Source organism: Salvelinus alpinus, chromosome 3 (assembly GCF_045679555.1).
Source record: "Salvelinus alpinus chromosome 3, SLU_Salpinus.1, whole genome shotgun sequence".
In the NCBI taxonomy this organism is placed as follows: Eukaryota; Metazoa; Chordata; class Actinopteri; order Salmoniformes; family Salmonidae; genus Salvelinus; species Salvelinus alpinus.
The window spans coordinates 73764131-73777992 of NC_092088.1; the positions used below are offsets into that span (position 1 = coordinate 73764131).

Here is a 13862-nt window from a genome sequence, read left to right on the forward strand (position 1 = left end):
GATCATCAGAAACGATGATTCGTCGACAAGCCATTGCTATTGCAAAGCTCTCACTATTAAAGATTTAGTTTAAGTATAACTCTGACTTGTGTGATAAGTTTGTCTCTCCTCATTTGATAGTAAAGAAATTAACCACCACAACCTCTACCCACACAGAGCAGCTGAAGGGTTTCTCTCCTGTGTGAACCCGCTGGTGAGACTGAAGATACTTAAGACAAATTAAACGTTTTCTGCAGAAAAACAAAATGTTTTACTTCCTTGCAATTGCTTACATTTTATGACCTGGAAGAGATAGATACCAGCACACTGTCAAAAAAAGGAATAAATCCAAACTGAGCCTTGAATGGAAAATCAAGATGTTTATTAGAACATGGTGGCCAAAAAATCATAGTGCAAGAAAGGTTAAAAAACAAAAAGGTCATACTCAGTGTAAATCGTCAGCACACAAAGTTGCTCATCCTTGTCCTAGTCTATTATACCAGTACTGAATTTTAACTAGGGTGCCTAAAACCGTAGTAAACATTTCCCAGACAAGAGATATTATGCATTGTCACATTATTAGTCATCTACCTTCATAACAGCACAAGACTGTTTTACAGAATCTTCATTTTCTTTACTAGGATGCTCCCAAACCTGCAAAAGTTGTTCTAACACTTTGCCCACAGGACTTCCATTATATCAGCAACATGTACAGTTGAAGTTGGAAGTTTACATACACCTTAGCCAAATACATTTAAACTCAGTTTTTCACAATTCCTGACATTTAATCTTAGTAAAAATTCCCTGTCTTAGGTCAGTTAGGATCACCACTTTATTTTAATCATGTAAAATGTCAGAATAAAAGTAGAGAGAATTATTTATTTCAGCTTGTATTTCTTCCATCACATTCCCAGTGGGTCAGAAGTTTACATACACTCAATTACTATTTGGTAGCATTGCCTTTAAATGGTTTAACTTGGGTCAAACGTTTGGGGTGGCCTTCCACAAGCTTCCCACAATAAGTTGGGTGAATTTTGGCCCATTCCTCCTGACAGAGCTAGTGTAACTGAGTCAAGTTTGTAGGCCTCCTTGCTCGCACACGCTTTTTCAGTTCTGCCCACAAATGTTCTATAGAATTGAGGTCAGGGCTTTGTGATGGCCACTCCAATACCTTGACTTTGTTGTCCTTAAGCCATTTTGCCACAACTTTGGAAGTATGCTTGGGGTCATTGTACATTTGGAAGATCCATTTGCGACCAAGCTTTAACTTCCTGACTGATGTCTTGAGATGTTGCTTCAATATATCCACATAATTTTCCTGCCTCATGATGCCATCTATTTTGTGAAGTGCACCAGTCCCTCCTGCTGAAAAGCACCACCACAACATGATGCTGCCACCCCCGTGCTTCATGGTTGGGATGGTGTTCTTCAGCTTGCAAGCCTCCCCCTTTTTCCTCCAAACATAACAATGGTCATTATGGCAAAACAGTTATATTTTTGTTTCATCAAACCAGAGGACATTTTTCCAAAAAGTATGATCTTTGTCCCCATGTGCAGTTGCAAACCGTAGTCTGGCTTTTTATATGGCGGTTTTGGAGCAGTGGCTTCTTCCTTGCTGAGCGGCCTTTCAGGTTATGTCGATATAGGACTCGTTTTACTGTGGATATAGATACTTTTGTACCTGTTTCCTCCAGCATCGTCACAAGGTCCTTTGCTGTTGTTCTGGGATTGATTTGCACTTTTCGCACCAAAGTACGTTCATCTCTAGGAGACAGTCTCCTTCCTGAGAGGTATGACGGCTGCATAGTCCCATGGTGTTTATACTTGCGTACTATTGTTTGTACAGATGAACGTGGTACCTTCAGGCGTTTGGAAATTGCTCTCGAGGATGAACCAGACTTATGGAGGTCTACATTTTTTTTTACTGAGGTCTTGGCTGATTTCTTTTGATTTTACCATTGAAATATATCCACAGGTACACTTCCAATTGACTCAAATTATGTCAATTAGCCTATCAGAATCAGAAGCTTCTAAAGCCATGACATAATTTTCTGGAATTTTCCAAGCTGTTTAAAGGCACAGTCAACTTAGTGTATGTAAACTTCTGACCCACTGGAATTATAAGTGAAATAATCTGTCTGTAAACAATTGTTGGAAAAATTACTTGTGTCATGCACAAAGTAGATGTCCTAACCAACTTTCCAAAACTATAGTTTGTTAACAAGAAATTTGTGGAGTGATTAAAAAACAAGTTTTAATGACGCCAACCTAAGTGTATGTAAACGTCTGACTTCAACTGTATCTATCCAAATAAAAAATGTAAGGTTTTCAGATTTTGCTTTCAAAATTAAAAGTCCACTGTAAACGCTATGTGTATTATAAGAAATCAAGATTTTTTTTGTACATTTGCATAATGCTGGAACTGTTACAAAATGATAGCCAACTTCATGGAAAAATCTAAATAATATTATAAATTGGAGCACATTGAGAAATGGTTGGAGCTTACGTCAATTCATGTAAGGAACATAAGTCTACTGGTAACAAAATAAAACAATTAAAAAATATATATTGTATAATTACTGTTAATTTACTGGTGCTATTGTTCAAGGATGCCATTTTGAAAAGTAATGTTTAAGCAAAGTCTTACAGTATTTTTGTTGTATTGCACAAACAAATTGCACTATACAGGGAAAAACTATTGATGGTGTGTTCATAAAACCATGGTCCAGTCTACTCACTTGAGTTCTTAGTATACAAAACAGTTTGAACAAAAAGCTAGGTCAATGAAAGTGTTGCTGGACTTTTACTGTGGTCAAACAAACTAAAGTGGGGTGCCTGAACAGTACAAATACAGCCCTGTACAGAAACAAATTGTGTGCATAAAACCAGAGTCCAGTCTACCATATTTGGTTAGTAGAGAACCTACTGACTATTTTCCACATCACTTAAGCTGAGACAGGTAATAAAGTTTATTTTCTACAGTCTAATATGTATTCCATATTCAGTAAATTGAAATGGCGGCTATGGAGGGGGAAGAGTAAAAAGCCAGCAACACTTCATATGACCTAGCTTTTTGTTCAAACTCATCTGCTTTGTATTCTAGGGACTATAGTGAGTAGACTGGACCCTGGTTTTATGGAGACACAATCAATAGTTTTTCCTATACAGTGCAATATTTGTATACAGAAATGTGTTATTTATTTGACCTTGGAACATGTTTTAAAACCCAACTAATGCAAAGCTCACTTAAATATGAACAAAAATGAATCATTATTGTTTAGGCAATCATTTTTCATATGCCATGACTAAATACAGGTTATTTTATATTTAGATATTTTCAGAAGTTTCATTACATGGAAGTGCTTACTTAGTGTTGCTGACAAGAGGCTAGTTCTGCATCCTACTGGATGAGTCAAAAAAGTCAGCAATGTACTGGGCTTTTTCTTACAATTGTTTATTTCACAAAAACACTTTTCAGAAGAAATGTTTACAAAAATATATCGAGATATCATTTTACTAGACTGGTTGGCTTGGAGGAGTGTTTTTCCTAAAGAGAGGTAGTATTTTTTATATTACTACTACTAATAATAATAATAGTAGTAACAATCACTGTTTGTATTGTTCATATATTTCTTGCAGCACTTTTGAAATAATAATGGTACACATTATTAGATACACATACAAAATCATTTGTTTTAATTCCATTCCTTTTGTTATAAGACTACTCCTAAACTGTAAATAACAAATAGCCCAATACAGTCAAAATGTTAAAAAGTAGAATTATTCATGAATAACTGTGTTCGTGGTATACTCAGTGACAGTACAATCTCCAGCACTAGAGCACCCAGAATAGTTTCTCTCTAGGTGAATTCTAAGAATGTGCTTCGCAGCAAACCTCTCCCCACACTGTATGTAGTATCCGGTGTGACTAATGAGATTACTTGAGTCCACAAACCGATTTTCACACAGTGGGCTGAGGATGAGTGATAAACAACTTCAATGATAAGAGTCACAAAAACACTCATTCAAAAGTGTATGGAATACTTTTTGGATGATCAACTCCTTCAGTCGAGCACCCGATCCCTTTTTTTGTTCAAGCTGGGCTTAAAGCACGTTTGGGTATGCTTTCACTCACTGAAAAGTGGTTGGTAAAATACTTTCTTCTCCATCGTGGACACTAATGTGTCTCTTGAGATGATTGGCCGATATGAAAGTCTTTTCACACTGTGGGCATCGGAACTGCTTGCATCCTTTATGTATGCTAAGGTGGACTTTGAGTGAGCCTGACTGGGCGAAGCGCTTGCCGCAGTGGCTGCAGCCGTAGCGTCTCTCCCCTGTGTGAACGCTCTGGTGTCGCTTGAGGTTGCTGGAGTCGGAGAAGCGCTTCCCGCACTGCATGCAGCTGAACGGCTTCTCCCCGGTGTGAACCCTAAGGTGTGTCTTGAGGTTCTTCAGACAAGCCAAAGTCTTACCACAGAAACTACAAATGAACCGGTTACCTGCTGTGCCGTCTTGGTTGTAATTCACAGCGTCGTTATTATGACTGTCATGGGAGACCCAACCATCCGTCATTACCAAGGCATTGGATCCAGTCTCCATGCCTTTTCGCACAGTCATCTGATGCTCACCTGAGGGCAACGTCAACCTCTGTCTATTATCTCTGTAAGCTACAGGTTGTTTGTGCTCAGTTATGGAGTGACTCACCTTGTTCATCGAAAAGGGAAAACTATTCTCTGAATCAGAATTAAGAGGTACAACATCCACATGAGAGTAAGAGCACTCGGGAAGATCAGCCCCAGGACCCTGGGTGCTAAGAGTCCCAAGTTGTCTGGGGGGCTCAAACATCATACAATCAAAGCCTGCATGGTCAAGTATTCCATCACCATCTTCCAATGCTGGGGTTTGAGATCTTTTGTTCACACTCAGATTTTCATTTGATTCTGGCAAGAGGCTGTTGTCTGTTTCGCCACTCACCCATATACAAGAGCTGGCATTCTCCTGTTTGCTGATTGATTGAGCATCCTCCGTGTCGATGTTGGAATGCCTTTCTCCTCCAACACTGGGATTTAAAGCTCCTACAACATCAACAACAGTGTGTGAATCACTGAACTGGATGCTCATGAAGGTAATCAAATACTACACATCAGTCAAAGGATATGAGCAATTTCTGAGAAATGTATTAGTATAAATCTAGTCTAGTCTATATGAAAGCTAAAAATATTGCCATAAAATCTGTTGTACTTATAATTAAATCAATATATGAATTGTATGCAGTAGTCTAACATTATTGCAATCATTTTACATGACAGTATTAATTGATCATGTTTTTTTCCAAAAGTCATAATGAAGACACTTTATTAAGCCCGTCTCCCATTTAATTACCGGTCCTCAGTCTCTCTCGTTGGTCATGATTGTCCCAGGCTTCTTCCCGCCTCTCCTCTTTGATGGTAGGTGATTTGGGCTTTCTCTCATCTAACGCTGCAGGCTGTTGGACACAAGGTTGGGTAAAATCAATTGGGATGCAAGATATAATTAAGCAATAAGGCACGGGGGGGATGTGGTATATGACCAATATACCACGGCTAAAGGCTGTTCTTATGTGCGACGCATCGCGGAGTGCCTGGACACAGCCCTTAGCCGTGGTATATTGGCCATATACCACAAACCCCCGAGGTGCCTTATTGCTATTATAGACTGGTTACCAACATAATTAGCGCAGTAAAACTAAATGTTTTGTCATACCCATGGTATACAGTCTGATATACCATGGCTGTCAGCCAATCAGCATTCAGGGATGGAACCACACAGTTTATAACTGGGAATAATCCACTAACGGTAACTGTGAGGAAATGTGCTCTGTACAGTCATAAAGACAGGTGAAAAAATAAGTAGCACAAGAACACTAACAGGACAGTAAACAGGATCACTTGATTGCAAAAATACCACTAGTATGGGTAGGCTATATGTCATATTTACATTCAGACCTAGGTTGTGTTGATAACCACTGAAATATTAGGCTGCCCTTTCTGAAACAAGTGTGGACAAATGCTTACCTTTCTCTGTGTGGTAGTCTGTCCAGTATCACCTGAGGACTTTCCGTCCCTAAAAAGGATGGTGACCAACTGGGAATCAACTGCTCTCCGACAATGTACCTCGCCTAGAATTAGCAGAAAAAGGGAAATTGTTTACATTCACACACAACACACTTTATCAATGGTGTCTTGATAAGTTGGTTTCTAAATTGATGTAACCTATAAATGTAGTTAGTATGTGGTCTATTGGAACCGTCGAATCTTACCGCTTGATGTCCTTTTCGATTCCATGCCAAAGTGAGTTCGAGAACGACTGTGCGCGAGAATTGAGCTTCCCATTCCCGCTCTCGGAGCACTCGCACGAGACACTTTCAGCTCCATCATCCGTAGTTTTCTCCTCAACGCTTCATTCTCCTTCTGCCCTTGAGATATCTCCAAATGCAGGACCGCATAGCCATTGTCAACAAGCTCGCAGATTTCAGCCACGGCCGTGTTAGCCAAAACCTCCATGATGGAGGCTAGCTGAGTGTGAAAAGCAACGTCATTTGCCATTATTTGACCGAAAATGGCCTTCGAATAAGTAATTGTTAATGGACGTGTAGTGTAGAAGCAATAGGCTGTTGAAAAGTACAGCTAGATGAAAAAGTACAGCTAGATGCAGACACCTCGAAATCAAATTTAGTGTAGTTCACTAAAAAGTAAACAGAGGACCACCAGCGTCTGTCGCCTTTTTTTCTTCTTTGATGAGGTTTAATGGCAGTTGGCATCCAATAAATGTTGCATTACCGCCACCTACTAGACTGGAGTACAACTCCCTTATACTTTGCTTGAAAAAATAAACAAATACCTTATCTACACCACTCACAAAAAATAAAAAAGTAACACCACCAAACTCCACAATTTAAATATATTTAGTCCTACCTCAGGCCATCAACCTGAAAGGATGGGACACGACTTAAGACTAGTATACCCAAATACCTCTCTGCAGCTGCCAACACAACCTCAATTTTCTGCGACTTACATTCTATCCCTGCAGTACAGTTGATAACCATTTCAATAAATGCTAAAAATCAAATCTTACTGAAACATATATCAATTGTTGGCCTATCCCTCTGTACTGGTACAGATCTACTACACACACACCACTCCTTAACGTACGTCCTCTCAGGATCCCTCCCCCTTAACCCATCTTCCTCTACTTTCTTCACTGCCTCAGCATATGACAACTTCTACACTACTCTAAGTCTGGAAACCTCAACCTGCTTCTCTCGCACGGGACATTTCTGATCCCCAGCCCCATGGGCACCCCTACAATTAACACCTACCACTACTTTCCCCAATTTCTTTATCTTCTTCTTCTTTTAGCTTTATTGGCAGACTACAATCGATACGGTGTATTGCTGCCACCTACTGTACGGGTAGTGAAAAAAAGATATACAAATCCATAGCGTCTCTTGTCAGTACCAGGGTCTTCTTCTTCGTGGGAGATGCTATACCAAATATGTTTTATAACTAACCCAAGATAGACCAGAGCCTGTCATTTCCAATGGGAGCAAATCAATTAAATCATAGTGGGCACAACAAGAACAAGCAAGGAGGTGGGCAGGGCCAAGCATGAGCTAGTGAGATCCTATTGGCACGTTCTAACATTTAATGGTATATTTCTGTTATGGAACGCCTACGATCAATCAATCAAATGTCTTTATAAAGCCCTTTTTACATCAGCCGATGTCACAAAGTGCTATACAGAAACCCAGCCTAAAACCCCCAAACAGCAAGCAATGTGATGTGCGAGTGTGCAATAACTAAATTTGCCTTTGCACTCCTTAACACAATTTTTGTTTTACTTTGGCAAAGGGTAAAGTCTACAAAACGCAGTCCACTCTGTTTGTTACAGATTCTAGTTTTGGAAACAGAAAATGTTATGGAGATCAAATGTTTCATTGATGAGAAAATTAGCAGAATGGCCAAAATCCCTCTTGGCCATGTTCTCCCCCTGCCGGCCACTGGGCTTCCTCCCACCACCATATTTGGTAGTGAGTGGAAATGCCAACTGGATGCTTCACATTTATACATCTGGTGAAACATCTGTATGGAGCGAGGTACCTGCCAAAAGGTTTAACGTACGTATCGTTAGGCTCGTAAGAAAATCCATACGTAAATTGTTAGGGTCGTAAGAAAAGCCATGCGTGAAACATTAAACGTAAAATTACATCTGTGAACATACAAACACCATGTTACGATTACGGACTAACATTTTAGGCTTGAACAAATCGTGTGTTGCAATTCTGATGTACAATAATACCTTTCAGAGTTTTGGCAGTTTCATCTCACCGACAAAAAAACGTACACCAAACGGCCTGTGAGGAGTGCTACGAGAACAAGCATAACACAGTAAAAAAAACAGAAGTCAAGGAAATCGGAAAGAGTTATCCTGCACGTTTTCAAGTTAAAAGTCTCCATTCTCTATTACTCAGTTGAGTTTACTTCACATTTAAGTAGCTAACGTAATGGATTTGTTTGCCAGCGCGAATCTAGATAGCACTAGCTGTATTGTGCTTACAACAGTGAAGTTTCAGTCCGCTAGGTGTATCTCCACAGCATGGGCCTCCCCATGCATGCACCTTATTAAAATATGACTAATCCAATATTGCACCATCCCATTCACTGGGCTCTGTCTGCAATCATAACCAGCTTTGAGGACAATACAGTGCCACTGACACGGCCCGCTACCAAAACCTGCGGGCTCACCTTCACTGCAGCCAACGTGAGTAAAACATTTAAACGTGTTATCCCTCGCAAGGCTGTAGGCCCAGACGGCATCCCCGGCCGCGTCCTCAGAGCATGCGCAGAACAGCTGGCTGGTGTGTTTACGGACATATTCAATCAATCCTTATCCCAGTCTGCTGTTCCCACATGCTTCAAGAGGGCCACCATTGTTCCTGTTCCCAGGAAAGCTAAGGTAATTGAGCTAAATGACTACCGCTCCGTAGCACTCACTTCCGTCATCATGAAGTGCTCTGAGAGACTAGTCAAGGACCATATCACCTCCACCCTACCTGACACCCTAGACCCACTCCAATTTGCTTACCGCCCCAATAGGTCCACTGACGACGCAATCGCCATCACACTGCACACTGCCCTAACCCATCTGGACAAGAGGAATACCTATGTATGAATGCTGTTCATTGACTACTGTTACGTTCCCCAGTTTCTGTGTTGTAGCTTTTGTATTTGAGTGTGTGTGTTTCAGGAGATAGCTTCCTGAGTTCTCCCCAACCAGCTGATTGGTCGACTCAATGGATGATTGGAGAGCTGACCCTGCCCCCTCGTCAAGAAGCAGCTGACTCTAATCACTATTGCCACCTGAAGCTATATAAAAGCCAGTGTTCTGTTCAGGAGGAGAGAAATCATTAGAAAGAGATTAGAGAGAGAGACGATTGAATATTTTGGAGAGATTAGAGAGAGAGATTTTTTTCTGGAAAATTTGATTGTGATAAAGTGTTGGTTGTTTCTCAAAGAGATTTGGTATGTCCTATGTAAGTTGTTGCTGAGGGAGCTGATTGGTTATGTCTGTTATGTGTTATAGGACGCACTGTTTTGATTATTGAAATTGTTTGTTCTGTTTCATTTGTTCCCAGGGGGGAAGGAGAAGGCACTTTGGGAGTGCTTAGGCAAGAGGCCCGCGGGCATACATATACCCGTAGTATATTCAATGTCTAGGCACACTAGGTAAGACCTGGGCGGACCACCCCCTGTATTTTGGTTAGGGCACCAGGTGGTGCTAAGTTAGGTAAGTTAAGTGGGTAGGCAGGTTAGATAGGAGAGGGGGAACTTTGATATTTACTTTCTTTGCTTTGGTTCCGTCCAGCCCCTTTTCCCCATATTACCGTGTAGGAAATAAATCCTAGTAAACGGTAAATTCTGCCTTTGTCGTCCTTTCTCGCACCTACAGTCCATACCTCTTGCACTTCACAGAGAGTTGAGTTGTAGCAGGGAGTTGCGTTCCCTCTTCTCAGAGGAGTGCGTAACACTACCGCTCAGCATTTAACACCATAGTACCCTCCAAACTCGTCATTAAGCTCGAGACCCTGGGTCTCGACCCCGTCCTGTGCAACTGGGTCCTGGACTTCCTGACTGGCCCCCCCCAGGTGGTGAGGGTAGGTAACAACATCTCCACCCCGTTGATCCTCAACACTGGGTCCCCACAAGGGTGCATTCTCAGCCCTCTCTTGTACTCCCTGTTCACCCACGACTGCGTGGCCATGCACGCCTCCAACACAATCATCAAGTTTGCAGACAACACTACAGTGGTAGGCTTGATTACCAACAACAACGAGATGGCCTACAGGGAGGAGGTGAGGGCCCTCGGAGTGTGGTGTCAGGAAAATAACCTCACACTCAATGTCAACAAAACAAAGGAGATGATCGTGGACTTCAGGAAACAGCAGAGGGAGCAGCCCCCTATCTACATTGATGGGACAGTAGTGGAGAGGGTGGAAAGTTTTAAGTTCCTCGGCGTACACATCACGGATAAACTGAAATGGTCCACCCACACAGACAGCGTGGTGAAGAAGGCGCTTGTCACCAAAAACACTCAAACTTTTACAGATGCACAATCGAGAGCATCCTGTTGGGCTGTATCACCGCCTGGTACGGCAGCTGCTCCACCCATAACCGCAAGGCTCTCCAGAGGGTAGTGAGGTCTGCACAACGCATCACCGGGTGCAAACTACCTGCCCTCCAGGACACCTACACCACCCGATGTCACAGGAAGGCCAAAAAGATCAAGGACAACAACCACCCGAGCCACTGCCTGTTCACCCCGCTATCATCCAGAAGGCGAGGTCAGTACAGGTGCATCAAAGCTGGGACCGAGAGACTGAAAAACAGCTTCTATCTCAAGGCCATCAGACTGTTAAACAGCCATCACTAACATTGAGTGGCTGCTGCCAACATACTGACTCAATCTCTAGCCACTTTAATAATGGAAAGATTTATGTAATAAATGTATCACCAGCCACTTTATACAATGCCACTTTATATAATGTTTACATACCCTACATTACTCATCTCATATGTATATACTGTACGCTATTGTCACGACTCCTACCGAAGGTGGCTCCCATTCCTGTTTGGGTGGTGCTCGGCGGTCGTCGTCACCGGCCTACTAGCTGCCATCGATCCCTTTTTCCCTTTTCTGTTGGTTTGGTCTGATTTGTTTCACCTGTTTCTTGTTTAGACTTTTAGTTTGGCTATTTAAGTCGGTAGGCCCTCCTGCTCTTCGTGCGGGCTTGTTTATTCCCACTTTGTATGTGTGGTAGTGCAATCTTGTTTTGGTTCCTGTTTTGGGCATTTGTTTTATGACGCTCAGTTTCGTTGTATATACTATTTTGCCCGGTGCTGATTAAAGCTCTATTCAGAACTTTCTGCCTCCTGCACCTGACTCCGCACCCACTACGCCTAAGATTGTTACAGAAGCCCGCACCACCGATGGAATCAGCAGGAGCAGCGGCCACCCCCCTTCCATCGATGGAGGAACACACCACTATCCTCCATCGGATTGGGTCAGCGATGGACCAGATGGAGAGAATGGACCGATGGGAGAGTGGTCTCCCCACTTCACCTCCGGTTCCTCCAACGAGTCCACCTACTCCACCCCCAGTGTCCGGCTCCAGCGCACTTTGTATTGCGTCTCCGAGGGAGTACGATGGAACAGCAGCTGGGTGCCAGGAGTTTCTCCTCCAACTTGAGTTGTACCTGGCTACCGTGAGGCCAACTCCCTCGGGGGAGGAGAGTGTGAGCGTCCTCGTCTCCTGCCTGACGGGCCGAGCTCTGTAGTGGGCCAATGCTGTCTGGAATGGCCCAGACTCGGCGAGGGAGCATTATCCAGAGTTCACCCGCCGTTTCCGGGCTGTATTCGACCACCCTCCGGAGGGCCGAGCGGCGCGCAGGACTTTGCGTTGGAGTTCCGGACCTTGGCTGCTGGGGCCGGGTGGAACGACAGGGCCCTGATGGACCACTACCGTTGCAGCCTCCGGGAGGAAGTCCGCAGGGAGCTAGCTTGTCGGGACACCACTCTCTCCCTAGACGAACTTATAGACATGTCTATTCGGCTGGATAATCTGCTAGCTGCCCGTGGACGTTCAGAAAGGGTCCTGTCAGTTACACCTCCTAGCCCCTCCCGCTCCCATTCCTATGGAGCTAGGGGGGGCTGCGTCGAGGGGTACCGGAGGAGGAGGCTCCTCCTGCACCAGCTGTGGTCGGAGAGGACACACGGCCGACCGGTGCTGGAGGAGTCCTTCTGGGAGTCGAGAGGGCAGGCAGAACACTTCTCGGTCACCCCAGGTGAGTCAGCATCAGTCACCCAGAGCCCCCTGTAGGTCATATGTTTGTATACATTTTTTCCCTTGGTTTTTTCCCCCTCTTCCCAGCATAAGGCACTAGTCGATTCAGGTGCAGCTGGGAACTTTATGGATCGCGGACTCGCCCTTAAGCTGGGAATTCGGTTGGTGCCGATAGATCCCCCCGTGCACTCCCTAGATAGCCGGCCATTAGGGCCAGGGCTCGTCAGGGAGGCCACGGTTCCACTGGACATGGTGACGCAGGGGGATCATAGGGAGCGGATTAGTCTCTTCATTATCGATTCACCTGTGTTTCCAGTGGTGCTGGGGGTTCCTTGGCTGGCCAGTCACAATCCCAGGATTTCGTGGAGACAGGGGGTTCTTCAGGGGTGGTCAGAGGAGTGTTCAGGTAGGTGTATGGGAGTTTCCATTGGTGCCACGTCGGTGGAGAGTCCAGACAAGGTTTCCACTGTGCGCATTGCCCCTGAATATGCCTGTCACGTTCCTGACCTGTTTTCTCTTGTTTTGTATTTATTTAGTATGGTCAGGGCGTGAGTTGGGTGGGTTGTCTATGTGTTGTTTTCTATGTTGGGGTTTTGTGCGTTCGGCCTGGTATGATTCTCAATCAGAGGCAGCTGTCAATCGTTGTCCCTGATTGAAAATCATACTTAGGCAGCCGGGGTTCACGTGTGTTTGTGGGTGTTTGTTCTTGTGTCAGTGTTTCGCTACACGGGACTGTCACGGTAGTTATTTTGTATCGCATATTGTTTTGTTATATTAAATCACTATGGAAACTAACCACTCTGCGTATTGGTCCGATCCGTCTCGCCTCTCCTCGTCCGAGGAGGAGGATGAAAATGACTATCGTTACAATGCCGATTTGGCTACCGCTTTCTGTAAGAAGAGGGCGACTAAATTACCACCTCATCGACAGGGGGATTGTGCGATAAACCTCCAGGTAAATGCTGCGCTTCCCAAGAGTCACGTGTATCCATTGTCACAGGAGACGTTGGCTATGGAGACATATGTCACGGAATCTCTGAGACAGGGGTAGTCGGCCCTCCATTTCACCCGTCTAATGAATCATAACCAGTAGTATCTACCAGGTGAATCTATGAATTATGTATAAACACTGGAGTCTTTGCCACTGTTTATTTCATCACTCAAAATCTTGCCAAAGCATATTCTTTAGGATGGGTTAATATAAATGTTTAATAATTGCAAATTATTTAACCGGGGTCATGAACTTGTAGACTTTGAAATTAACAAGGGAGAGGTTAAACGTAGACTAAGTCTGGCATAAGCTTATTCCAACACTTTACGATAACTCTGTTGCAGTGGTCTTAGGTCTTCTCCGTATAGGCTATTCCCTCCATCGCGACCCAGTTGAAGAGCTTGTGATCTTCATGCGCCTTCAGAAAAGCACCCCTCAACCTCAGAAGATGCCCTTCTGTAGGCATGCAGCCATAAAGTCATTATAACCTAATGTAAGCCTATTTGTCTACTA

The 13862-nt window shown here is 43.6% G+C and overlaps 1 protein-coding gene across 1 annotated transcript; it reads right to left on the bottom strand.

The window, feature by feature from the left end:
* Positions 1-344: 344 nt before the first annotated feature.
* Positions 345-7897, bottom strand: LOC139571272 (zinc finger protein 616-like). Its single transcript, XM_071393980.1, has 4 exons — positions 6278-7897; positions 6033-6136; positions 5362-5464; positions 345-5054 (listed from the first exon to the last, which is right to left on the bottom strand). The coding sequence occupies exons 1-4, from the start codon at positions 6561-6563 to the stop codon at positions 4111-4113; spliced, it is 1437 nt and encodes a 478-aa protein (XP_071250081.1). The 5' UTR covers positions 6564-7897; the 3' UTR covers positions 345-4110.
* Between the last annotated feature and the right edge of the window lie 5965 nt (positions 7898-13862).

What these genes read in the sequence shown, in the direction of transcription:
- LOC139571272 (XM_071393980.1), bottom strand. Translation starts at nt 6,563, where the DNA reads ATGGCAAATGACGTTGCTTTTCACACTCAGCTAGCCTCCATCATGGAG. An exon ending in ATCGAAAAGGACATCAAGCG is followed by an intron (nt 6,137 to 6,277) that starts GTAAGATTCGAC and finishes TGCTAATTCTAG; the next exon opens with GCGAGGTACATTGTCGGAGA. An exon ending in ACGAGAGAGACTGAGGACCG is followed by an intron (nt 5,055 to 5,361) that starts GTAATTAAATGG and finishes TTGATGTTGTAG; the next exon opens with GAGCTTTAAATCCCAGTGTT.